The sequence below is a fragment of the Coregonus lavaretus genome, assembly GCF_964263955.1.
Source record: "Coregonus lavaretus genome assembly, chromosome: 27".
Classification (NCBI taxonomy): domain Eukaryota; kingdom Metazoa; phylum Chordata; class Actinopteri; order Salmoniformes; family Salmonidae; genus Coregonus; species Coregonus lavaretus.
In genome coordinates, this window is record NC_140014.1 from 10175202 (window position 1) to 10202606 (window position 27405).

The 27405-nt window shown below is 41.6% G+C and overlaps 2 protein-coding genes across 2 annotated transcripts; one reads left to right on the forward strand and one right to left on the reverse strand.

The window, feature by feature from the left end:
* Positions 1–1978: 1978 nt before the first annotated feature.
* Positions 1979–21470, forward strand: LOC311102843 (gamma-aminobutyric acid receptor subunit rho-1-like; the record flags this gene model as incomplete). Its single annotated transcript, XM_084144285.1, has 10 exons — positions 1979–2094; positions 12084–12137; positions 12344–12450; positions 14573–14640; positions 15043–15266; positions 19708–19790; positions 19905–20045; positions 20219–20371; positions 20616–20812; positions 21153–21470. The coding sequence occupies 10 exons, from the start codon at positions 1979–1981 to the stop codon at positions 21468–21470; spliced, it is 1461 nt and encodes a 486-aa protein (XP_084000411.1).
* Positions 21471–23495: 2025 nt separating this feature from the next.
* On the reverse strand, positions 23496–26139 carry LOC311103099 (xaa-Arg dipeptidase-like). Its single transcript, XM_084144633.1, has 7 exons — positions 25678–26139; positions 25363–25511; positions 25116–25258; positions 24405–24559; positions 24182–24308; positions 23978–24085; positions 23496–23769 (listed from the first exon to the last, which is right to left on the reverse strand). Exons 1-7 carry the CDS (start codon positions 26110–26112, stop codon positions 23591–23593), a joined length of 1296 nt encoding a protein of 431 aa, XP_084000759.1. The 5' UTR covers positions 26113–26139; the 3' UTR covers positions 23496–23590.
* Between the last annotated feature and the right edge of the window lie 1266 nt (positions 26140–27405).

Here is a 27405-nt window from a genome sequence, read left to right on the forward strand (position 1 = left end):
CCATACAGCCCCATCATTGGCATACAAGGCCAGACCCACTCCCTGTCCCACCTCCTGAAATATGTCATCTATCATCAGGGTGAACGACACCGGACTAACCACACTTCCCTGAGGAGAAACCATTGTCCACTTCAAACCCCATTGACAGTTCTGACCCCACCCTCACTCGTATGACTCTATCGAACAGTCCATGATCCAGTTACCCTGCCGATGTTTACACCAATTAATGACCAATAACTGCTTTGGAGGTTGTTTATTGGCTGACGGCCTCACGCTTGAACCTGACGTAGATTCCAAGCACATTGAGCCGTCCATCTTTGTAAGGGAATCTTTATACTTCCCTCCCATCTGACCTTCTCCTCAAGTTTTGAAAAGGAGTCGAGGAAAGCAGAGAGAGGACGCAAGGAGACGTATGCATTTGAGATTCTCTCTATGCCTCTCACCTTCCTTTTTCTAAAGTGAAATAACAATATGATGATATTATGATAGGTTACACATCATTTATGTATAGTATAAGTTGATGCTGTGTTGTGTTTTTGTTTCATAACGCAGCAATTCAATATTCTCTCCCACAAAATGGGTCTGGGCTAATCTAGAGTCAGGGGCTGCAACTGGGACTCCAACCGTGGCACCTCCAGTGCATGTACACCGGTTACAACAGCCTTAGCATAGGATCCATGAATAACCCTGGGATGACCAACCCTAACCAGAGATGGGTTAGCTCTAACGCTGACCTTGCCCTGAATTAAAATCTCAACGCTACTGTGTGTTGTAGATTTATGTTAAACATGTGGTCTGATTATTTTCAATCTTCAGATAACATTCTAATGTTATATTGATCTTGTAGGCATACATTATATGCTGGCATCAGGCAGCAGGCCTATAATGAGCTATGTTGATTGTTTTGCTTTTGCTATGCCTTCTCTTCAAATAGGTCACCAAGAATACAAATCCCAGAAAAATAGAACCCAAAATATCAAACATAAACAATGCCTAACATTACTAAGACAACAAACTGGGCGGCAGGTAGCTTAGTGGTTAAGAGCGTTGTGCCAATAACTGAAAGGTCGCTGGTTCTAATCCCCGAGCCGACTAGGTGAAAAATCTGTCGATGTGCCCTTGAGCAAGGCACTTAACCCTAATTGCTCTTGTAAGTCGCTCTGGATAAGAGCGTCTGCTAAATGACCAATTATTTATTTAAACCCTGACTAAAAAGCATTCAAGATTAAGATCAAAGGCTTGGATCAATATGCTGTGGATTATCAAAATAACTACTCAGAAAGAGAGCTGACTTCCTAAAATAATGAATGACAGCCTATACTGGTGAATATTATTAATGTATATATTAATGAACTATTTGTTTAAATAGGTTAGGTTTATCCAATAGACACCAATCTCTTTAGAGAGTGTATGTAAACTAATCCCACATAACTATGTTAGCAAAACTCAGGCTGAAGCCATATTTTAGCAGCATACTGTAGCAGCCTTCGAAGATGTCTCAGCAAAATAGCCTCGAGAGACACTTTGAATAGCACTGATAAGCACGCAGCTGAGGGACTTTACAGCCTTCCACATCAGGGACTCTGTGTCTGAATGTGTGATCCAGATCCTGTAGCTACAGTATCTCCCACCATTGACCTCCCAAACGATCACGCCGCATCATTATGAGAATTGGTCTGGGCGGTACAGAGCAGAGTAGAGTAGAGCAGCAGAGCAGAGCGAGTGAGCCACATCCGCCACTGGAGGGATCTAATCTGTGCAATCTGACGCTCAAGGATTTATAGGTTTAGTCAAAATTGCTTTTCTCCACTGTGGGGATTAAGCACCGTGGGATGTTTTGTTGTTCAGGCCAGAGCTGCTGCTTCTTACCCGGCCCCGATGCTGTTCTGTTGAAGACAATGTCCCAGGACCCACGCAGAGAGGTTTTAGCCCTAGTGGGGTGTGGAATTTGACTGGAATTTGAGGGGTCCACGGGGGTATGTGCACTATGCAAGTGGAGACTGTGTTTGTGCTGTTCTGCATCTGCCTCATGGGGGTTGCTGGGAGATCAGCTCATCAAAGAGGTCACAAGCTGGAGACCTACAAACAAAGCAGGTAAATGCACCTTACATCCTGGCATCTATACATAAAATACATTTTAAAATGGCATAAAATGTATAATTTCATTCACATTTTAGATCTGGGCATGGGTTAAAATGTGAATCTGTATTTTTAATAGATACATTCCAAAGGTGATTTCATTTAATATAATCATATTAATAACAAGCCATTTAGCAGACGCTTTCATCCAAAGCGATTTACAGTCATGCGTGCACACATTTTTACTTATGGGTGGTCCCGGGAATCGAACCCACAATCCTTGCGTTGCAAGCGCCATGCTCTACCAACTGAGACATATTTGATTGGTGCTGAACGCCTGCGTGACGTCCACTTGGTGATAATAACGTGTAACCTGTTCTGTTTTCCTCACCTGTTTCCTCACCCCACCAGGTGAATTCAGATTTATTCAGAAAGGGGATTAAGAGAGGGCACCTATATTCCAGTATCTATTTTTGTTCTATTGGTGGATGTTGTGGCTGTTGTTCCATGGTGTGCTGGATGTGGCACTATTGGCAGATGTAATGTATGTCATTCTGATCAGCTTATGATACATGTTTATGGAGCTCTAGCTCAACCTAGCCTGGTCCCAGATCTGATTGTGCTGTATTGTGGTGTATAGTCACCTATTTTTGGCATATCAACGACCATAGCAGGTGGCAAGACAGCACAAACAGATCTGGGACCAGGCTCAACGAATGCTTTGTTTGAAATGCATACAGTTAACAACAAACAGAACCAATTATTTGGAATTGATGGATTAATTGCTTCAGTTGACCTTGGATTAAGTGGCAATGAGGCAAACAGTATGCTACAGTACTTACAGTACAGTATGTTACAGCTGAATGGCAAATCTACTACAATGACTGCTTTTAATATGATGTTGTTGCAATGCTGTAGCTTGAGGTCGGTACAGATTCCAGCACAGATATGACTAGCCGCAAATACCATAACAAATACCACAGCATGCAAAATATGAAATATTCCTTAAACGCGATAGCTGAATCCTACAGTACAATGCCAAGCACAGAACAGTGCAACCGTTAATCTCTGGTAAAGATCGTAAGGAATTTTCCTATCCAAAGTGCATGGTGCCTTTATCAGCTTTGAGTGATTTATACTCACTTAATGTATTCCAAAGGCCCTTTCATATCATAATCCCACAAACCATGTCTCCTTTAGACACAGTATCACTCTCATGTGATCATGGCCCTTTGCGCTATTTTTAAGTCTGATCTGAAAACAGCAACTAGAAATCTGTTCACCATTAGACCAATCTTACAGATGTTTTACAAATATATATCAATGGTTTATTATAGAGCAGGTTATTTTATTTGGCCCCCCAAGTTTTTGTATTTTAATTGTTTAATTGTTGTACATAAAAGAGAGTAAAAACACCAGCAAATCAGCACTAAGTGATTCCCACGCATATTAGAGAGATATACAGTACCAGTCAAAAGTTTGGACACACCTACTCATTCAAGGGTTTTTCTTTATTTTTACTATTAGCTACTTTGTAGAATAATAGTGAAGACATCAAAACTATAAAATAACACATATAGAATCATGTAGTAACCCAAAAGGTGTTAAACAAATCAAAATATTTTCTTCAAATAGCCACCCTTTGCCTTGATGACAGCTTTGCACGCTCTTGGCATTCTCTCAACCAGCTTCACCTGGAATGCTTTTCCAACAGTCTTGAAGGAGTTCCCACATATGCTGAGCACTTGTTGGCTGCATTTCCTTCACTCTGCGGTCCAACTCATCCCAAACCATCTCAATTGGGTTGAGGTCGGGTGATTGTGGAGGCCAGGTCATCTGATGCAGCACTCCATCACTCTCCTTCTTGGTCAAATAGCCCTTACATAGCCTGGAGGTGTGTTGGGTCATTGTCCTGTTGAAAAACAAATGATAGTCCCACTAAGCGCAAACCAGATGGGATGGCGTGTCGCTGCAGAATGCTGTGGCAGCCATGCTGGTTAAGTGTGCCTTGAATTCTAAATAAATCACAGACAGTGTCACCAGCAAAGCACCCCCACACCATCACACCTCCTCCTCCATGCTTCACGGTGGGAACCACACATGTGGAGATCATCCGTTCACCTACTCTGCGTCTCACAAAGACACGGTGGTTGGAACCAAAAATCTCAAATTTGGACTCATCAAACCAAAGGACAGATTTCCATTGGTCTAATGTCCATTGCTCGTGTTTCTTGGCCTAGCAAGTCTCTTCTTATTATTGGTGTCCTTTAGTAGTGGTTTCTTTGCAGCAATTCAACCATGAAGGCTGTTCTCCTCTGAACAGTTGATGTTGAGATGTGTCTGTTACTTGAACTCTGTGAAGCATTTATTTGCGCTGCAATTTCTGAGGCTGGTAACTCTAATGAACATATCCTCTGCAGCAGAGGTAACTCAGGGTCTTCCTTTCCTGTGGCGGTCCTCATGAGAGCCAGTTTCATCATGGCGCTTGATGGTTTTTGCGACTGCACTTGAAGAAACGTTAAAAGTTCTTGAAATGTTCCGTATTGACTGACCTTCATGTCTTAAAGTAATGATGGACTGTCGTTTCTCTTTGCTTATTTGAGCTGTTCTTGCCATAATATGGACTTGGTCTTTTACCAAATAGGGCTATCTTCTGTATACCACCCCTACCTTGTCACAACAAAACTGATTGGCTCAAACACATTGAGAAGGAAAGAAATTACACAAATTAACTTTTAAGAAGGCACACCTGTTAATTGAAATGCATTCCAGTTGACTGCCTCATGAAGCTGGTTGAGAGGATGCCAAGAGTGTGAGAGGATGCCAAGAGTGTGCGAAGCTGTCATCAAGGCAATGGGTGGCTACTTTGAAGAATCTAAAATCTAAAATATATTTTGATTTGTTTAACACTTTTTTGGTTACTACATGATTCCATATGTGTTATTTCATAGTTTTGATGTCTTCACTATTATTCTACAATGTAGAAAATAGTAAAAATAAAATAAAATAAAACCTTGAATGAGTAGGTGTGTCCAAACTTTTGACTGGTACTGTATATTTAGGCAATAAGGCCTGGGGGGTGTGGTATATGGCCAATATACCATGGCTAAGGGCTGTTCCTTGGCACGACACAACACGGATATACCACATATACCACAAACCCTTGAGGTGCCTTATTGCTATTATAAACTGGTTACCAACGTAATTAGAGCAGTAAAAATAAATGTTTTATCATACCCGTGGTATGCTTATATACCACGGCTGTCAGCCAATCAGCATTCATGGCTCAAACCACCCAGTTTATAAATAGCGTTTTGGAATGACTCTTCAAATTTTGTTGTAGATCACCGATTTCTATCTCATGTAGACTGGAAATTATTAAATGTATGGTCATAGATGCCAAACATTTTTGCAATATTGGAACATAGTAGCCTATATTGCTATGGGTGATACCAAATGTCAGCGACACGTAACTTGAACCAGGCTTAGACTTGAAGGTGTGTTTATTTTCTCTCTATAAAAAACGAGGAGAACAGAGTACATCAAAAACACTATCAGTCCAGCTTAGCTAAGCTTAACAGACAATGATTGTATACTAACTAACCCTGACCTCTCACCCAAAAGGTGTTTCTCCAAAGGTCATATGAAAAACATTCTCTGTCCTCTTGAATGGCACCAAATAACAACAATAATCAATAGTACAATCCGATTCTGAGAAATGCAATGGCTTGTTGTCACTGGAATGCTGTGGATCCAATCACGAAACTGGAGCAAACCGATATCTGGACAGAGCAATTTTCAATTGGGATCTGTGAACTGCGATGCACTTTTCACTGTGTTTGCACTTGTTATGTGCACTTAACAGGAGTCGATTAATGATCATGTTGTTGACTCTGTCTGTCCAGAAAAGACAGGCAGCTGTATAGCAGCAGAGCTATAGGAAGCCCAAAGGCAGTGTTCTGCAGACAGACAGACAGACAGGCAGACTCACGCACACTCACAAACACACACACACATGCATACACACACACACAGACAGACTGTTCTAGTCTCCGGTTTGTGGAGGGGATAGGAGATACATTTCTGCCAAGGGGATTAGCTACTGGGGCGTACAGAGAGGAATAGCATCCATTACCCATCAGCCCACAGCAGTTAGCACCCAGTAGCTCTCTCTCTCCCTCTGATTGTCAAGGTAGATAATATCGCTGTCGGCTGTTCTCTCTCCATGCACGCCTGTGGGGCACTGTCACCACATGCACTCACGCCTCTAGGCCACCCATTAATCCAGTTTAGGGTTTTAGGGGAAAATCTATTTTTGTATTCTGTTTCAAATGTTTTATGCCCTGACTGGGATAATGCTATCAAAGCGACAATTCATTCAGATATAGGATCCCTTTGAGCGTTGACAAGAGATGAGCATGTTCTCTTGAAATAGAGTGTTTCTCTGAATGCCCTCACGCTCTTCATGTCTTTTGGAATAAGAATTGCAACGAATCAGCCTGATCTATCTCCTTGAGTCAAGTTGAGAGTAAAAGAGACATTTTTGCTTAGCTGTATAAGAAAACATGATATACAGTGAGCTAGAAAAGTATTGGGATAGTGACATTTTTGGTTTGTTTGGGCTCTGTACTCCAGTACGTTGGATATGAAATTATTTAATGACTGTTAGGTTAAAGTGCAGACTGTCAGCTTTAATTTGAGGGTATTTTCATCCATATCGGGTGAACCGTTTAGAAATTACAGCACTTTTCGTACTTAGTCCCCCCATTTTAAGGGACCAAAAGTATTGGGACAAATTCACTTACAGTTCAAGTCGGAAGTTTACATACACTTAGGTTGGAGTCATTAAAACTCGTTTTTCAACCACTCCACACATTTCTTGTTAACAAACTATAGTTTTGGCAAGTCGGTTAGGACATCTACTTTGTGCATGACACAAGTAATTTTTCCAAAAATTGTTTACTGACAGATTATTTCATTTATAATTCACTGTATCACAATTCCAGTGGGTCAGAAGTTTACATACACTAAGTTGACTGTGCCTTTAAACAGCTTGGAAAATTCCAGAAAATGATGTCATGGCTTTAGAAGCTTCTGATAGGCTAATTGACATAATTTGAGTCAATTGGAGGTGTACCTGTGGATGTATTTCAAGGCCTACCTTCAAACTCTTTGCTTGACATCATGGGAAAAACCTCCACAAGTCTGGTTCATCCTTGGGAGCAAATTCCAAACGCCTGAAGGTACCACGTTCATCTTTACAAACAATAGTACGCAAGTAGAAACACCATGGGACCACGTAGCTGTCATACTGCTCAGGAAGGAGACGCGTTCTGTCTCCTAGAGATGAACGTACGTTGGTGCGAAAAGTGCAAATCAATCCCAGAACAACTGCAAAGGACCTTGTGAAGATGCTGGAGGAAACAGGTATAAAAGTATCTATATCCACAGTAAAACGAGTCCTATATATCGACATACAGTATCCTGAAAGGCCGCTCAGCAAGGAAGAAGCCACTGCTCCAAAACCAGACTACGGTTTGCAACTGCACATGGGGACAAAGATCAGACTTTTTGGAGAAATGTCCTCTGGTCTGATGAAACAAAAATAGAACTGTTTGGCCATAATGACCATCGTTATGTTTGGAGGAAAAAGGAGGTCTCTTGCAAGCCGAAGAACACCATCCCAACCGTGAAGCACGGGGGTGGCAGCATCATGCTGTGGGGGTGCTTTGCTGCAGGAGGGACTGGTGCACTTCATAAAATAGATGGCCTCATGAGGATGGGAAATTATGTGAATATATTGAAGCAACATCTCAAGACATCAGTCAGGAAGTTAAAGCTTGGTCGCAAATGGGTCTTCCAAATAGACAATGACCCCAAGCATACTTCCAAAGTTGTGGCAAAATGGCTTAAGGACAACAAAGTCAAGGTATTGGAGTGGCCATCACAAAGCCCTGACCTCAATCCTATAGAACATTTGTGGGCAGAACTGAAAAAGCGTGTGTGAGGCCTACAAACCTGACTCAGTTACACCAGCTCTGTCAGGAAGAACAGGCCAAAATTCACCCAACTTATTGTGGGAAGCTTGTGGAAGGCTACCCGAAACGTTTGACCCAAGTTAAACAATTTAAAGGCAATGCTACCAAATACTAATTGAGTGTATGTAAACTTCTGACCCACTGGGAATGTGATGAAATAAATAAAAGCTTAAATAAATCATTCTCTCTACTATTATTCTGACATTTCACATTCTTAAAATAAAGTGGTGATCCTAACTGACCTAAAACAGGGAATTTTTACTAGGATTAAATGTCAGGAATTGTGAAAAACGGAGTTTAAATGTATTTGACTAAGGTATATGTAAACTTTCGACTTCAACTGTATATGTGTATTAAAGTAGTCAAAAGTATAGTTTTTGGTCCCATATTCCTAGCACGCAATGACTACATCAACCTTGTTGGATGCATTTGCTTTGGTTGTGTTTCAGCTTATTTTTTGTCCAATAGAAATTAATGGTAAATAATGTATTGTGTTATTTTGGAGTCAGTTTTATTTGAAATAAGAATAGAATATGTTTCTAAACACGTCTACATTAATATAGATGCTACCATGATTACGGATAATCCTGAATGAGAAAATTACAGACGCACAAATATCATACCCCCAAGACATGCTAATCTCTCACCATTACAATAACAGGGGAGGTTAGGATTTTCTGGGGGGGTATGATATTTGTGCGTCTAACTTTCTCACTCATTATTCACGATTAATTCAGGATTATCCGTAATCATAGTAGCATCCACATTAATGTAGAAGTGTTTAGAAACATATTATATTCGTATTTACAATAAAAGTGACTCCAAAATCACACAATACATTATTTACCATTCACTTCTATTGGGCACAAAATAATCAGAAACATAGCCAAAAAAAACAGCAAATGCGTCCAAGAAGTTTGTAGAGTCACAAGCTTGATGTAATCATTGCGTGCGATGAATATCGGCCCAAATACTAAACCTTTTACTTCTTTAATACACATTTGTCCCAATACTTTTGGTCCCCTAAAATGGGGGACTCTGTACAAAAAGTGCTGTAACTTCTAAATGGATGGCAATACCCTCAAATTAAAACTGACAGTCTGCACTTTACCCTCATAGTCAGTGTCTCATTTCAAATCCAAAGTGCTGGAGTACAGAGGCAAAACAACACAATGTGTCACTGTCCCAATCCGTTTTTTAGCTCACTGTAGGCTAAGCTTTTGTACTGTAGCTTACACTAGTTTTTGGTTCTTTGATTTATTTGTTGTTGTTGTTGCCAGTGGCGGTTCTAGACACATTTTACTAGGGGGGCCAAGGAGGGGCCAGTGTTTAATCAGGGGGGCACACATAAAAAAACTGGCAACACATGATATTCAAAGATTATAAACTTTATTTTACTTTAAAATCATATGACATTTATTATAACACGTATTTTGTACAAGAGTGCAGATGCAAGAGAGATAGTGCCATAAAAATGAAAAAAAAAAAAAAAAAGTACAGGGTACAAATACAGGGTTCATATTCAATGTGAACAAAACTCCAGGATACAACAAAGGGTACAACAATGTGCCATTTCCTATTTATGGAAGCCCCACTACTGTGGACAGTCGAGTCAAGGAGATCTGTCAAGGAGATCTGTTAGTGTTGCGTCAGTTCTAACAGCTCTTTGATAATCCCTCCATGCGATCATTGCACACTTGTGTCGTTCAGACTTTGCATGTAGTGAAAACCCTGCATTTCTCATAGTTGCCTTTTTCCAGTTTGTAAAACCAGGTGTTGAAACAAAAACGGTGTCTGGGGCATTTGGTGTGCTAAAATGTCTACATGCATAGCAACATGTAGAGTCCGTCATTACAGAATACTCAAGCCATGGATGAGTAGTGTACCAGTTTGGTCTGAAGCTTCGTCTTCTGTCCCCCATCAGTGTGGTTGGGAATATCTTCAAGTTCGGCTGTACTGGTACGTCATACTTAGACTTGCTGATATCTGAAGAAGATGGACAGTAAACATAGGGCACAACTACAACATTTATTTACTGTATATCTGCATGTATTTCAAAATGTAGGCAAAGTATTTACTTAAAAAAAAAAACAGAGCCATATTGACACAAAAAAGAATTAACAGCAGAAAGCAGCATTTTAAGGACACCCAGCAGGCCTACCATTACATTGTAATTGCATTGCTTTGCAAATAGTAAGAACCTTCCTCATCACAAACCTGATGGTGCAGTACTTGATCCACATGGATCCACTTGCTGTCCCTCTGGCTGTTCATCTCTCTGTCCCTGTATGCTTTCTTCTTCATGCTTCTCACCCTCTTCTTCATTCTCCTCGCCCTCTTCTTCATTCTCCTCACCCTCTTCTTCATCCTCCTCACCCTCTTCTTCATCCTCCTCACCCTCTGGAATTTCCCTCTCTTTGTCAGACCCCTCACTTTCATCACATGCTGGCTCTCCCTCTTCCTCAACTTTCTCAAAACCTCGATTTGTTTCTCTCACTTTTTTGTTTGCTGGGGCAAAAAATGACTTTATGTCCCTTCCTCGTTTCATGATAACTATTAGAAGAAGAAAAAACGTAGGGGCATGCATTACATTTTGTTACCTAACCATCCCTCCCTACTTAACACTGGCAGATAACCTGTTGATTACTTTACTAAAAATGTATTTGTTATCGCGATGCAACAGCCAAGACGGATGAAGTTACGTGGTTAACATCACAACATTGTGTAGACCTAGCAAGGATAGCCTACTAACATTTGGATATTTGCTTCTGCTTCGATGAGTTTGCTTAGATATGATTACATTTCTAAACAAATCGAGACCAGACATTTAAAAACTTGATTTGATTTATGTGTGAGGAACAAAAGGAACATGTAGGCTATGTGCAAGAACAACAATTCACTTATGATATTAAATCGTTTTTCTTACCTTCGACTCCTGCAAATCGTAGCTCCTCTCGCAAATAGTAGTTGCTGAGCTCTCATTCACCGAAGCAGCACCACACGTGGCAGGCAGGCAGATGGCAGGATACAGTTTTTGGGTGCGCCACTCTAATTTACCCGTGTAGAACGTTGCCGTGTAGAGCGTTGCATTAGTTCCGCTTTTGGCGCTCGCGTGTAAAATAGTTATAAATTCATAATTTTTTATTTGGTCAGCACGGGGGGGCCACAGGGGTGGCCAGGGACATTTCCAGGGAGGCACGGGCCTCCCCCGGCCTCCGTGTAAAACCGCCACTGGTTGTTGCTATACTGCACCAAACTTGCTTTGTATTTCAGCCTCACAATACTGTCGTGCAATGGTCTCAGCAAGATTATAGGTCATTACAAGGTTACTACACTTCTATACTCCTGTGTCACTTCTTCTATATCTATCACCTATACAGGAATTCATTTTGACATTTTGACCAGAAGTTGTTTGCAATCATTTTGCGATCTTTTCAAATCAAATCAAATTTTATTGGTCACATACATCTATTTAGCAGATGTTATTGCGGGTGTAGCGAAATACTTGTTTTCCTAGCTCCAACAGTGCAGTAGTATCTAACAATTCACAACAATACACACAAATCCAAAAGTAAAAGAATGGAATTAAGAAATATATAAATATTAGGACGAGCAATGTCAGAGTGGCATTGACTAAAATACAGTAGAATAGAATACAGTATATATGAAATTAGTAAAGCAGTATGTAAACATTATTAAAGTGACTAGTGGTCCATTATTAAAGTAACCAGTGATTCCATGTCTGTGTATATAGGGCAGCAGCCTCTAAGGTGCAGGGTTGAGTAACCGGGTGGTAGCCGGCTAGTGATGGCTATTTAACAGTCAGATGGTCTTGAGATAGAAGCTGTTTTTCAGTCTCGGTCCCAGCTTTGATGCACCTGTACTGACCTCGCCTTTATGCCCAGGTGATTGCCACTATTCCTTTCCTAAAAACAATAAACATCTTGTGATTTTTTCCATCAACAGATCCAGGAGACAAACGTCAAGAATGGATGGAGGAACTCATAGCAAGTCTGAAAGGTTAGAGTTCAATGTCATTGTACAAAACACTGATCTGCAAAAATGGGTTGCAAATTTATAGCATAAGATGAAAGGTGTTTTGTACAGTAAAGCTGATATTGTAATTTGATACCCTACTTTACAGTGTAAAACATGTCTGTTCCCATTGAAAAAAGACATCATCACATAGCCTAACCCTATAAAATAACCTATTTTCCTATCTACAGACCAATTCTAAAACGAAGTTCAGACATGACAAAATCTCCCATGACAAAATCTGAGCAGCTCCTAAGAATAGATGACCATGACTTTACCATGAGACCAGCATTTGGAGGTAAGACTTTACAGGAGTCATATAATGTGTATATTTTTACCTAGTGAAATCATCAGGTTTAGTATGTGAAAAACATGCTCCACATAAGATTTGAAAGTACCCTTCATCAATGTACGTGCTGTGCATCAACAGTGATGCACAAATTACTTTGATGACAATGTACAACGTTTATTCGCTCCTTTTAGTTATGGTTGTAGTTGCTTTTTTGTTGATGCTTAAAGCACCAATACTAACTATTTTTTCCCTTTAAACGGGGTCGTCCAATCTATCCAATGGTCTTATCAGCTCAGCCCTCCAGAAGCCCTAATGACACCAGCAACATGACAAGCTGTACATTGGCATGCTAGTACACTTTCTTTTAACAGAGATGTTGACAGAGGGTTTGTGGTTTTATGGTCAACGTACAGGGATTTGCTGTTGTGGGATTAAAGGCCCTGCATGTGGGATCTATTGTATTAGTGAGAGGCTTTATGGGTTCTCATGTTAAGGTAACATGTTCTTTTTGTGTTACAGTATTTACACGTTTGGGAATCCATAATACCTTGAGGACGGCCATCTTAGGTCAAACAGAGATATAATAATGATCTAGGCCAAATGCCAAAATGTGTTTCAGAGTGTCCACACAAGCCCATGGAAAAAGCAACATGTGGGTTGCTGAAAATGAATGTCATATTTGTGACCAGAACAAGGGCCAAATATTTCAATTCATGTGTTTTATGAATACATACAAATAAACAATAACAGACTGTAAGAGTAATCTGAGTGATAAAAACATCACACTATGAATGATCCCTCTGGCCTCCTTTAAAATGTCTACTAATGCCACGCCAGCTCTCCAAATCTGTCTGTAAGAAGAAGAAAAAAAGAGATCTCAATAGCATCCAGATGTTTCACGTTGGAACAACTTGATCCATTCTGACCTAATTGTATTCCTGTATTACGGCGGATGATGGCGAGTAAAGGCTAAAATAGGTCAAAAATAGTATCCAGCCCGTCATGGCATAAGCAAATCCAGCCTATTAATAGGCCTACACTGTATTTGAATGAAACTACTTTATACTACACACAGCATTGTCACAATACACTCAGTGGCCAGTTTATTAGGTATACCCATCTAGTACCGGGTCAGACCCCCCATTGCCTCCAGAAAAGCCTGAATTCTTCGGGGCATGGAAACGTTGCTCAGTTGGTATCAAGGGACCTAACATGTGCCAGGAAAACATTCCCCACACCATTACACCACCAGCCTGTATCGTTGACACCAGGCAGGAAGGGGGCATTAACTCATGCTGCTTACTCCAAATCCTGACTCTGCCATTAGCATGACGCAACAGGATCCGGGATTTGTCGGACCAGGCGATGTTTTTCCACTCCTCAATTGTCCAGTGTGCCCACTTGAGCTGCTTCTTCTTGTTTTTAACTGATAGGAGTGGAACCCGGTGTTGTCGTCTGCTGCAATAGCCCATCCGTGACAAGGACCAACGAGTTGTGCGTTCCGAGATGCCGTTCTGCACACCACTGTTGTACTGTGCCATTATTGGCCTGTTTGTGGCCCGCCTGTTAGCTTGCACGATTCTTACCATTCTCCTTCGACCTCTCATCAACGAGCTGTTTTCGCCCACAGGACTGCCGCTGACTGGATGTGTTTTGTTTGTCGCACCATTCTCGGTAAACCCTAGGCATGCTTGAAAAGCCCAGGAGGCCGGCCATTTCTGATATACTGGAACCGGCGCGCCTGGCACAACGATCATACCACGATCATACCACGCTCAAAGTCGCTTAGGTCACTCGTTTTGCCCATTCTAACGTTCAATCGAACAGTAACTGAATGCCTCGATGCCTGTCTGCCTGCTTTAAATAGCAGCCAAGGCCATGTGACTCACTGTCTGTAGGAGTGAATTTTCATGTACGGGGTGGTGTACCAGACACATGATGTTCTCTGTGGTAGAATCAATGAGTATCCATTATAGCAATGCATGAATGAAATGAAGGAAAAACTGTAGTGCTCTTTTAATTCAATTTCTTTGATAGCTTTTTGAACAGAGGTCAAGGATAGTAAATTCAATCTGAAAATCTACTCTCTCACTGAACTTTCTATGAATATAATTGTATTTAATTACAGGACCCCCTATTCCAGTTGGGGTAGATGTTCAGGTTGAAAGTCTGGACACAATCTCTGAAGTGGATATGGTGAGTGGGATTTCAGTCTCTTTATTACACGGTGAAGGGTCATCTTTCCTAGCCTGTTGTAACCAGCCTGAACCAGCGCGATAGCTCACATTCTGTTTTACTTGAAGCGAAAGGAAACGTAAGCACAGCAGTCAGTCTGCTTGACCAAGCTACATATTTTCCCCATACTATAACAAAAGTATTCCACTATCTAGAAAATGTTTTCAACCAGAGAAGCCTTTCATGAATATTACATAATGACAACAAATTAAGCTCACTCAAATCCGATATCTCATATGTAGAATCCTCCAACACATGCTGTACCTACATTCCTTTCAAAAAGCATCTTCATCGATAGGTGTGATTGTCCTCCAGCAGAAGGCACCACCACCACCATAACAAGCCCCCGTTGTGTTGTTTCAGGACTTCACCATGACCCTGTACCTGAGGCATTACTGGAAGGACGAGCGCCTGTCTTTCCCCAGTACCAACAACCAGAGCATGACCTTCGACAGCAGGCTGGCCAAGAAGATCTGGGTTCCTGACATGTTCTTTGTCCACTCCAAGAGGTCCTTCATCCACGATACCACCACAGACAACGTCATGCTGCGGGTGCACCCTGACGGAAACGTCCTCTACAGTCTGAGGTAGCTGCTCAGCTCCCCTGTCTTAGAATTATGAGAACTGGGCCGTGTCCATTAGGGCACACCGTAGAAAAAGGTTTGCAACGGAACACGAAAACAAGCATTTCTTATTGGACAGGTTCCGATAGTACCCAGTTTCCGAATGTTTTCATGTTAGCTGAATACGACCCCGGTTTGATGACTTGCCCTCAAGGGTATTGGATTTAGTGCTGAACTCATGTTCAAACTGATTTATCAAGGTATATGAAGAAGGCCGATTTGTTGGACTGCAAAACAAAGCTATTGAACATGCTACTTAGTAAGCATGTAATGTTACCATATGGGAAAAGGTTAGATCATGTGTGAGCAATCTTCCTGGGTTCTTGAATTGGAAAACCTGGAGCACTTGAATTAGTTATCTTAACACATGTTTTGTCCATTGAATAAATTATGTCCATTGAATGATATACAGTAAGATAGATTGGGTGGTGCGTGACATAATTTCTCTGACAAAGTTAGGACCGTTTAGTGACAGCCATTTAATGAGACAGATGAACAACACTGTTGTAATCAGAAATGGATGCCAAACACTTGCCCTTCCCCTGCCAGTGTTCCTCACTGGACAGATTTACTCAACATGTAACCCATGTTATACATAAATCCTTCAGTGACATCCCACTGAGCAAAAACTGGTTGACTCAACGCTGTTTCCACATAACTTCAACCCAAAAAATCAATGTCATGACGTTGAATCAATGTGGAAAACTGATTGGATTTGCAAAAAGTAATCAACGTAGGGGCATTTTGATATGGTGACTTTTTTTGTGTGAATTCACGTTAGTTGAAAACTCAACCAAATGTAAATCAAAACTAGACGTTTAACTGACGTCTGTGCCCAGTGGGATAGTATAGAACCCTCATACTCAACTCTGGAGCCAGTTCCACATAATTGTTGTATTGTTCCCTCTAATCAGGGACTGATTTAGACCTGGGACACCAGGTGTGTACAATTCATTATCAGGTAGAACAGAAAACCAGCAGGCTCCGGACCTTGTAGGGTAAGAGTTGAATAATCCTGGTATAGAACATTCTGTACTCTCTTAGCAATTAGACATAGATCACTTACATGGAGTTGAATTTGGAAAAGCTTGTTTTCAAAGTGTTATATATATATATATATATACACAGTGAGGGAAAAAAGTATTTGATCCCCTGCTGATTTTGTACGTTTGCACACTGACAAAGAAATGATCAGTCTATAATTTTAATGGTAGGTTTATTTGAACAGTGAGAGACAGAATAACAACAACAAAATCCAGAAAAACGCATGTCAAAAATGTTATAAATTGATTTGCATTTTAATGAGGGAAATAAGTGTTTTGACCCCCTCTCAATCAGAAAGATTTCTGGCTCCCAGGTGTCTTTTATACAGGTAACGAGCTGAGATTAGGAGCACACTCTTAAAGGGAGTGCTCCTAATCTCAGCTTGTTACCGGTATAAAAGACACCTGTCCACAGAAGCAATCAATCAATCAGATTCCAAACTCTCCACCATGGCCAAGACCAAAGAGCTCTCCAAGGATGTCAGGGACAGGATTGTAGACCTACACAAGGCTGGAATGGGCTACAAGACCATCGCCAAGCAGCTTGGTGAGAAGGTGACGACAGTTGGTGCAATTATTCGCAAATGGAAGAAACACAAAATAACTGTCAATCTCCCTCTGCCTGGGGCTCCATGCAAGATCTCACCTTGTGGAGTTGCAATGATCATGAGAACGGTGAGGAATCAGCCCAGAACTACACGGGAGGATCTTGTCAATGATCTCAAAGCAGCTGGGACCATAGTCACCAAGAAAACAATTGGTAACACACTACGCCATGAAGGACTGAAATCCTGCAGCACCCGCAAGGTCCCCCTGCTCAAGAAAGCACATATACAGGCCCGTCTGAAGTTTGCCAATAAACATCTGAATGATTCAGAGGAGAACTGGGTGAAAGTGTTGTGGTCAGATGAGACCAAAATCAAGCTCTTTGGCATCAACTCAACTGGCCGTGTTTGGAGGAGGAGGAATGCTGCCTATGACCCCAAGATCACCATCCCCACCGTCAAACATGGAGGTGGAAACATTATGCTTTGGGGGTGTTTTTCTGCTAAGGGGACAGGACAACTTCACCGCATCAAAGGGACGATGGACGGGGCCATGTACCGTCAAATCTTGGGTGAGAACCTCCTTCCCTCAGCCAGGGCATTGAAAATGGGTTGTGGATGGGTATTCCAGCATGACAATGACCCAAAACACACGGCCAAGGCAACAAAGGAGTGGCTCAAGAAGAAGCACATTAAGGTCCTGGAGTGGCCTAGCCAGTCTCCAGACCTTAATCCCATAGAAAATCTGTGGAGGGAGCTGAAGGTTCGAGTTGCGAAACATCAGCCTTGAAACCTTAATGACTTGGAGAAGATCTGCAAAGAGGAGTGGGACAAAATCCCTCCTGAGATGTGTGCAAACCTGGTGGCCAACTACAAGAAACGTCTGACCTCTGTGATTGCCAACAAGGGTTTTGCCACCAAGTACTAAGTCATGTTTTGCAGAGGGGTCAAATACTTATTTCCCTCATTAAAATGCAAATCAATTCATAACATTTTTGACATGCGTTTTTCTGGATTTTGTTGTTGTTATTCTGTCTCTCACTGTTCAAATAAATCTACCATTCAAATTATAGACTGATCATGTCTTTGTCTGAGGGCAAACGTACAAAATCAGCAGGGGATCAAATACTTTTTTCCCTCACTGTATATATACAGTGGGGGAAAAAAGTATTTAGTCAGCCACCAATTGTGCAAGTTCTCCCACTTAAAAAGATGAGAGAGGCCTGTAATGTTCATCATAGGTACACGTTAACTATGACAGACAAATTGAGAAAAAAAAATCCAGAAAATCACATTGTAGGATTTTTTATGAATTTATTTGCAAATTATGGTGGGAAATAAGTATTTGGTCACCTACAAACAAGCAAGATTTCTGGCTCTCACAGACCTGTAACTTCTTCTTTAAGAGGCTCCTCTGTCCTCCACTCGTTACCTGTATTAATGGCACCTGTTTGAACTTGTTATCAGTATAAAAGACACCTGTCCACAACCTCAAACAGTCACACTCCAAACTCCACTATGGCCAAGACCAAAGAGCTGTCAAAGGACACCAGAAACAAAATTGTAGACCTGCACCAGGCTAGGAAGACTGAATCTGCAATAGGTAAGCAGCTTGGTTTGAAGAAATCAACTGTGGGAGCAATTATTAGGAAATGGAAGACATACAAGACCACTGATAATCTCCCTCGATCTGGGGCTCCACGCAAGATCTCACCCCGTGGGGTCAAAATGATCACAAGAACGGTGAGCAAAAATCCCAGAACCACACGGGGGGACCTAGTGAATGACCTGCAGAGAGCTGGGACCAAAGTAACAAAGCCTACCATCAGTAACACACTACGCCGCCAGGGACTCAAATCCTGCAGTGCCAGACGTGTCCCCCTGCTTAAGCCAGTACATGTCCAGGCCCGTCTGAAGATTGCTAGAGTGCATTTGGATGATCCAGAAGAGGATTGGGAGAATGTCATATGGTCAGATGAAACCAAAATATAACTTTTTGGTAAAAACTCAACTCGTCGTGTTTGGAGGACAAAGAATGCTGAGTTGCATCCAAAGAACACCATACCTACTGTGAAGCATGGGGGTGGAAACATCATGCTTTGGGGCTGTTTTTCTGCAAAGGGACCAGGACGACTGATCCGTGTAAACTTAAGAATGAATGGGGCCATGTATCGTGAGATTTTGAGTGAAAACCTCCTTCCATCAGCAAGGGCATTGAAGATGAAACGTGGCTGGGTCTTTCAGCATGACAATGATCCCAAACACACCGCCCGGGCAACGAAGGAGTGGCTTCGTAAGAAGCATTTCAAGGTCCTGGAGTGGCCTAGCCAGTCTCCAGATCTCAACTCCATAGAAAATCTTTGGAGGGAGTTGAAAGTCCGTGTTGCCCAGCGACAGCCCCAAAACATCACTGCTCTAGAGGAGATCTGCATGGAGGAATGGGCCAAAATACCAGCAACAGTGTGTGAAAACCTTGTGAAGACTTACAGAAAACGTTTGACCTGTGTCATTGCCAACAAAGGGTATATAACAAAGTATTGAGAAACTTTTGTTATTGACCAAATACTTATTTTCCACCATAATTTGCAAATAAATTCATTAAAAATCCTACAATGTGATTTTCTGGATTTTTTTTCTCATTTTGTCTGTCATAGTTGACGTGTACCTATGATGAAAATTACAGGCCTCTCTCATCTTTTTAAGTGGGAGAACTTGCACAATTTGTGGCTTACTAAATACTTTTTTCCCCCACTGTATATATATATAAGAAAATGGTCAGGCATAAGTCAGGCTATGATGTCACTTTTGTTCTCACAGAGTCACAGTAACGGCCATGTGCAACATGGACCTGAGTCGCTTCCCTCTGGACACACAGACCTGCTCCCTGGAGATAGAGAGCTGTGAGTGCATCTATCAACTTCACCATTTACCTACACATCTCTGATGACATTTGATCCAGTTTTATCATAATCATGTGAGGTATTCATTGTGGTTTTTTAACGTTCTCTCATCAGACGCGTACACGGACGATGACCTCATGCTGTACTGGAAGAAAGGCAACGAGTCACTGAACACGGACGAGAGGATATCTTTATCCCAGTTCCTCATCCAGAAGTTCCACACCACTACAAAGCTGGCCTTTTATAGCAGTACAGGTAACCCTGAAGTCACATATTTACTAAGACAACCATGGGCCACATTAAATTGCCTTGCGGGCCGCATTTAGCCAGCGGGCCGTGAGTTTCAGACCCCTGCACTGTGGGAATGGAATCAGGTGAAATGGAAAGGATCTGCGTAGAATATCAGCTGTGTTCTTTTTCCTTCCCAGGCTGGTACAACCGTCTGTACATCCACTTCACCCTACGACGCCACGTCTTCTTCTTCCTGCTCCAGACCTACTTCCCTGCCACCCTCATGGTCATGCTGTCCTGGGTCTCCTTCTGGATTGACCGCAGGGCCGTCCCCGCTAGGGTCCCTTTGGGTAGGAAAGCCCTTGCCAGAAGGACCAGGAAGTTTGTAGCTCTAGGCTTAATGGATATTTAAGTTTTTTATTTGAGATGTAGTACAGTCTTGATGCTCATGTGTTTGATTGTGATGTTTGGTCTCGATGGTGCCCCCAATGAGGCTTAAAATTAACTGTAAAGGGACCGACTAAAAAGCTATTTCAATGGAGATTGGTGTCAAATCATCTAGGTTGCTGAACCCTCTGTTTTGACTCTGTCCAGGTATCACTACGGTGCTCACCATGTCCACCATCATCACTGGAGTCAACGCCTCCATGCCCAGAGTGTCCTACATCAAAGCAGTAGACATCTACCTGTGGGTCAGTTTCGTATTTGTCTTCCTCTCAGTCATAGAGTATGCAGCGGTCAACTACCTCTCGACTGTGCAGGAGCGGAAAGAGAGGAAACTAAGAGAGAGGGTACGTTTTGTTTAATTTAATTAACATGAAATGTTTTTCTGCTTTTCTGTATTAATTTATTTTTAGGACAACATCTGGTGCACAACATTGCTCATATCTCTCCATATGCCAAATGTTGTGGCATATGGAGCTTAAACTGCATAAGTAGCCTCAGGAGGAAGTATTTCAACACAGAGTCCCTGAAAACTTTTCTTGCCACAAACAACCTTGTTTAGAAGCCCTATGCAAAAAAAGTTACATATATTAGACATATTAGTGGCTTTAAAGCCACTTCAAATACTTCCGTTTTGCAGTTTAAGTCTTGTCCGTTAATTCACCTTTTACTTCCGCATTCCTGCAGTTGCCCTGTACCTGTGGCATCGGCAACCCGGACGACATGACGTGCGACCCCCAGATCTCTGGCTACACCACCATGGACGTCAACAGCACAGGGAACTATGGCACCGCAGGGAACTATGGGATGCCAGAGAACAGCGGCAGGCAGGAGAGGATGTTAGCCCAGGTAGTTCTGGGGGATCCCCAGCTCACGGCCCAGGTAAAGAGGCCAGGCTACGTGAACATTTGGATAGACACCCACGCCATAGACAAGTACTCACGGGTCCTCTTCCCTGGTTCCTACGCCCTGTTCAACATCATCTACTGGTCCATCTACTCCTAACGCCTGGCCTGTGCCACCAATGGGGATGGACCCTTCTACCCTATCACACTCACATGCTGCAGTTAGAGGTCAACATGGTCATATTCATTAAGCACCAAATGGCAGAAAACTGACAAACATGGAGGGAGTGGGACTACCTCAACTTGTCGATTTTTAGAGTGTGCCCTAATGAATATGACCCAGGACTCCACTGTGACTCCATTAACAGGGATAGTGGCCACGGAGAGAACATGTCTTTGTCTGTTTTTCAAGAGAGAGAGAGACTGAGATATGGCTAATAAAATGCAAGGAACATTGCCTTTTTGACCCAGCCTCTTAAATGGACCAATTTAAATATGTACTCTTTCCATGTGTATTCAAGAAAACAGTTATAAGGGTTTATCGTCATTTCCACTGAGCCACCGGGTCAAATTTGTAAATACTGTGTTTAGCTAGACGGTAAGGGCTTAGGATCGTGTACAATGTTATCAATGACTCAGAGGGACCAAAGATAGACTGAGGTATCTATCCTTCTGGCTTGGAAGCGTTACAAAATTGGGTGCAGTATTTTTATTTAAACATCCACTGAGAATGTTCAGTTGCGGTATGGTTTCTCAAACATCAGACTAATTAATATTGATAACTGTTGCATCGGGGTTGTAAAAACAATTTTTGATAGCAACAATGTTTTGGGAACGTCAAATTTTGAAATACAAATGTTGTTTACGCGTTGTGAATTATTTTCCATAGAATGTATAGCCCCTTGTTGATTATCCCTTACTTAATCTCTGAGACGATCATATATTTGACATTGAGACGTTTTTTATTATGGTCACGATTAAGTCTAAATTCTACCGTTTTGGGATTGTGTCATATTGGTTGTGACTAATGGACAACTAAGCAACAGAAAAACAACATTGATATGTTTCAGATCTGAAGGCTTGCCCACTGGGTAGAGGGCCTTGGGATGACGTGTGTTTGTATATATATATGTGCGTTAATTGGGTGGTCCTCTGTAGCTCAGCTGGTAGAGCACGGCGCTTGTAACGCCAAGGTAGTGGGTTCGATCCCCGGGACCACCCATACACAAAAAAAAAAATATGCACGCATGACTGTAAGTCGCTTTGGATAAAAGCGTCTGCTAAATGGCATATTATTATTTATATTATTATTTATATATATATATATATATATATATATATATATATATATATATATATATTAGTGACTTAGCATGACTATGACTAGATAGTGCCCCGGAGAGTGCTAGCCCCTGTTAAACTCTAAAGCCTGAATTTCAGGTGATATCTTAAATTTTTATTTTCATATTTGCAGTTCTGTAATATGAACACACTATTTGGATGTTATGTATCGTTGCTTATAATCTTAAACACTAGTTTGTTGGTAATAAGCAACCATTTCACTTTGTCATAATTTTCGCGTCAACAGCACAACTACATGTGACACTAATAAATAAGGAACACATAACAATTCACTACTAGTGACTACTACAGTACTACATTTAGGTTATTTGAAGCCAAATGTACAAATCACTTTAGACTGTTTTCTTTTTCACTATTTTGATACTTTTGAAGTTAATGTCTCCTCTTGTATATTATTATGTGAAATTCACTGTATTAGTTGTTTCAGGTTTTAGTATTTTTCCACTTTAATGCGTTTGAATAAATAACCTAGTAGGTAACCTCTTATATAGCTACAGGATGGATATATTATTGTCTTACTAGGAGAGATCATGTCTCCAAATACCCCTTATTTTTATAATCAATGAGCATAATCACTCAACACACCTTTGTAAAGCTATGTTATGATCATTGTTAAACATGTTTAATAAATGTGATGTTTTCTGAGAAAGAGAAAGTCATTGCATCTGAAATGGAAGAACACGTTTTGAACTAGCCTACTGCATAGTAAAGTAATGTAAATTGACATATTACAGTAATTGCAATGCTGTAGTGTCTCATTAGAAACTTTGCTTTATGGTGTATTAGAATTGCTTTATTGATAACAATGATTACCATTCTTCAAAAATCATGAGCAGCTTGGCACTGATTGCAGAGCAGCCTCTGATTGGAGGTAGCTTGAATCAATACTTCCTGTTAATGAGGTCATCCATGTTGTTTTCATGAATGTGTGGAGCCAGTAGTGTCCTCGTCTTTCAGTCCTTGCTCCTGCTTCAGTTTGGCCTCAGAGAACTCCTCCCTCACCTTGTGAAGCATCTCAGGGCAGCACAGCACGTCCACAGCTGTCATGGCCAGGGCTTTGGCCGTCCGGAGTGTGTAAAACTGGGCCTTTTCTGCACCTGGACCGTTCAATGGAAGAGGCATTCACTGATGTGAATAATGTCCTAATGGTCAGAAAATCAGTCTGTTTGAACAAATTGATGTCAAACAAATGTATCAGGGTCCATTTTGTATCCATTTTCTGTATTCACAGTTTATTTTGTAGAGCTTAAAATAGGTTGAAATCAAGTTGAGCTGTACCCATCCCTGTTTATTGCTGGATCCTACCTGCAGCTGCGGTATACTCCTCAGTATGGTTCAGTGCATCGGTGCCAATGTAAAAGAAAGGGTGTATCCCAGGGACGACAAATGACACGTTGCCAAAGTCAGTGGAACCTGCCAAGACATAGACCAGACTATGTAGGCAAGTGCTCATCTCCAGTAATACTACTCTATTATCTCTACACTTATTATTATTTCATTTTTTTCTACCTGAGAAATTGTTCTGCACCTCCACAAACTCAATCCCCAAGGCTCTACCATTATCTTCGTAGAGCTGTGCAAGGGTGGTGTTGGGAAGTATGTTGGAATATGTGTGGTTTGGATAAGTTATCTCCACCTATGGAAAAATAAACGTACACGATTAACCCACCAACATTTTTTCCCTTGATCTTGATGGTAAACAAGGGACAATTGCTATTTGGAGCATGCTTACTTGGCAACCAGTTGCCATGGCAGCTGACCTGAAGCAGGCCTCTGCCTTGGCTTTGAGGTCAGACAGGTCCCTGACCAGTGGAGTGCGCAAGTAATACTCCAGCTCGGTGTAGGCTGGGATGATGTTAGGCTTCACTCCACCATGTTTGATGATGCCTGTAGAAGAAGACAAAGAAAAAACCAATTTAACCTTTATGTCTGATAAGGAAGAGGTGTACACAGAGACTGTGGATCAGCCAGGTATGGTGGTTTGTTCAACAGCTGTTACTGTATGAAGCCATCAATGGTGTACACAAAGACCTGATACATAATTGCACAGGCGCAACAGGTGAATAGCAAAATATCACTTTAAAGAACATAAAATCAAAACATTACTTCAATGGTTATGCCCACACATGCAGGCAGGGGTGCAACTTTGTTTTAGAAGTGGGGGGTAGATAATAATTTATATATATATATTTTTTTTTTATCCAGTTAGATAAACACTCCAAACAGCCTACCCGACCACTCGGAGGCATCCGAATGGTCCTAAAGCACACCGTTGCTTTGTTTTGTATCACATTCTAATGATAAAACTGGGGGGGAGGAAAAATGCAATTTCAGAATGTGGGGGGGACATGTCCCCCATCTCCAGTGAAAGTTGCGCCCCTGCATGCAGGTATATGACAGTAGGAGTTAATGAGTCCATGAGCCTCTCTCATTCATTATTTACCATGGAGTCTCCAGTCTGGCTTTAGCTGCTGTCTCAGAACTGACAGGCTGTTGTATGCCAGCACTGCTGCATCCAGGGCATTGACCCCCTCCCAGGGGTACGCTGCAGCATGAGACGCCTTCCCATGGTACTTCACTGTCACACTGAGAATAGATTAACCAAGATTGAAACAAAATGGAAGCATATAACGGTTAGTTAAAATGTTGTTAACCGGAATTGGATACAGACGGCGGAAACAGAATCTTACTCAGTAATGGATACACAGGGTAGGAAGGCAACATCCTGCTGAGCGGGGTGAGCCATGAAGACAACATCCATGTCTTCAAACACCCCAGCCAGGATGAGGTCGACCTTCCCTCCTCCATCCTCTTCTGCTGGGGTCCCAAGAACTGTCACCTATGGCAATGATAAATGGCTGTGTTTACTGAGGCAATTTAGTCAATCAATAATTTATTCAAAAGGCAAATGGTGACATTTTGTCCATGCACAATAATTGAGTAACTGGACAAATGGACACACCTTTAAAGCCACAATATATGCACTCGCTGCAGGCAAAATTTACCTTTACACGGAGAGGAGTCTGACAGTCAGTTGGTTCTCTTACTAATTCCAATGCACCTGTCAGCCCAAGTGCAGCAGCCACACCGACTTCTGCTATAAGGTTGTGTCCACATGCATGGCCAATACCTGGCAACGCGTCGTACTCACATAGGAAGCCCACATTCAAAGCTTTGTCGCCGTCTTTGCCACCAAATGGACCCCATGTCGCCCGAACTGCGGTAGGCAGTTTGTAGTGACTTTCAACGTCCCATAAATTATCATCAGAGAAAAAACGAACGAGCCTGTCGTGTGACTGTTTCTCCCCATACGCAAGCTCTGGACACCTCCATATGTCTTGGCTTAGAATGAACAGCTTGTCTTGAATTTTGTCTATGCAGAGTTCAATATTGTGTTTCAACTGCATTCGTTTTTCACGCGATTGAGAGTCTAGTGCCATAATCTGTTTAGCTGTCCAGCAAACCAGTAACAGTCTTGCTCTGGCAAGCAGTGAAAGTTGTTTTTCTTTTTTCTTTTTCTGTGGCATACTGATTTTCAGATAACTAGGGCAGAGGTGTCTCACCGCCATCTACTGGCAGGAGTAAGAATGTGCCCTCATTCAATGTGAGGTATCTGAGGAAGGCTGTAATTATTACGGGGCAATCATTTCAACCATTCTGAAATTAACCTGATAAAAAAATAAATGAAGCCTGAAAAGCATTTGTCTGTTTTGAATGGTGTCATTTTTGTAATCTCACATATCTAGAAGTGAATCATGTGAAGTCCATCAACCTTCTGCATTTCAATGAATATGAAACTAATAAAAAACAATCAGACCTTCTTCACTCTTACTACTCTAGAGGGACCCAAAGTAATATTTGTGTGCTGATGCAAGGAACACTGTATTATATCTCAATGCCCACAGCACTTAAACTCCTATTATTTGCTAGCATGAGGGTTTTGCAGCAATGATTACAGGATCCATTTTGTGAAAAAGACAACACACTGCATTGAATACAGCATTTGTCTCTCACCTTGAATTAATAATTACATCCAAACGGACAATATTAGTGTGAAATAAAAGCATGGAAGGAATAAATTATTCCCCCATCCTTTTTCAAATGTCGAGATACTTTTTTCATGGTCACTCGAATAATAAAACACTCATGCAGGAAACAACGAAGTACCATGGGATGGGGCTACACAACTGCGAGCAAGGTCTGACCCAGCGGAACGGGCTCAATTAGTGCCAAATGAATAAAGACAAGGCCATACAGCTGTCACGCTACGACAGAGGACTCAAGTGTGTGTGTGTGTGTGTGTGTGTGCTCTCTTTGAGCGTGTGTATAGAGTGGCTGCCGTGGGGGTTAATTGGGGTCTTTGTCAGCCACAGGAGGAGATGTTGTTGGACTGTGCAGAGCAAGCTGTCACCAGTACCCCCTCTCTGACATGGTCTGTCACTCAGTTTACTTTACACACCACCAGTGTCACTCTCTATTGTCTGTCAATTAAGTGACATCAGGGAAATAACCCTTTTGCTTTCCTATTGTCTTAATCACTGATTTAGTTTGTGGACAGCTGTTTAATTTCACATGATTACCTAGTAGTGCTTCATACCCTTTAATGTCTGCCCTGAGAGGATCAAGACTGTTCATGCCAAACCATTTCTGTCAGCTGTCTCTCTGTTTCACAGTGGTGGATAAAACATTATATATAATATCATATCTTTGTTATTGCACTATTACAACAGACA

Coding starts and splice junctions, on each gene's coding strand:
- LOC311103099 (XM_084144633.1), bottom strand. CDS start 26,112: ATGGCACTAGACTCTCAATCGCGTGAAAAACGAATGCAGTTGAAACAC. Junction 25,512..25,677: donor AGACTCCTCTCCGTGTAAAG/GTAAATTTTGCC, acceptor TCATTGCCATAG/GTGACAGTTCTTGGGACCCC. Junction 25,259..25,362: donor CCCTGTGTATCCATTACTGA/GTAAGATTCTGT, acceptor ATCTATTCTCAG/TGTGACAGTGAAGTACCATG.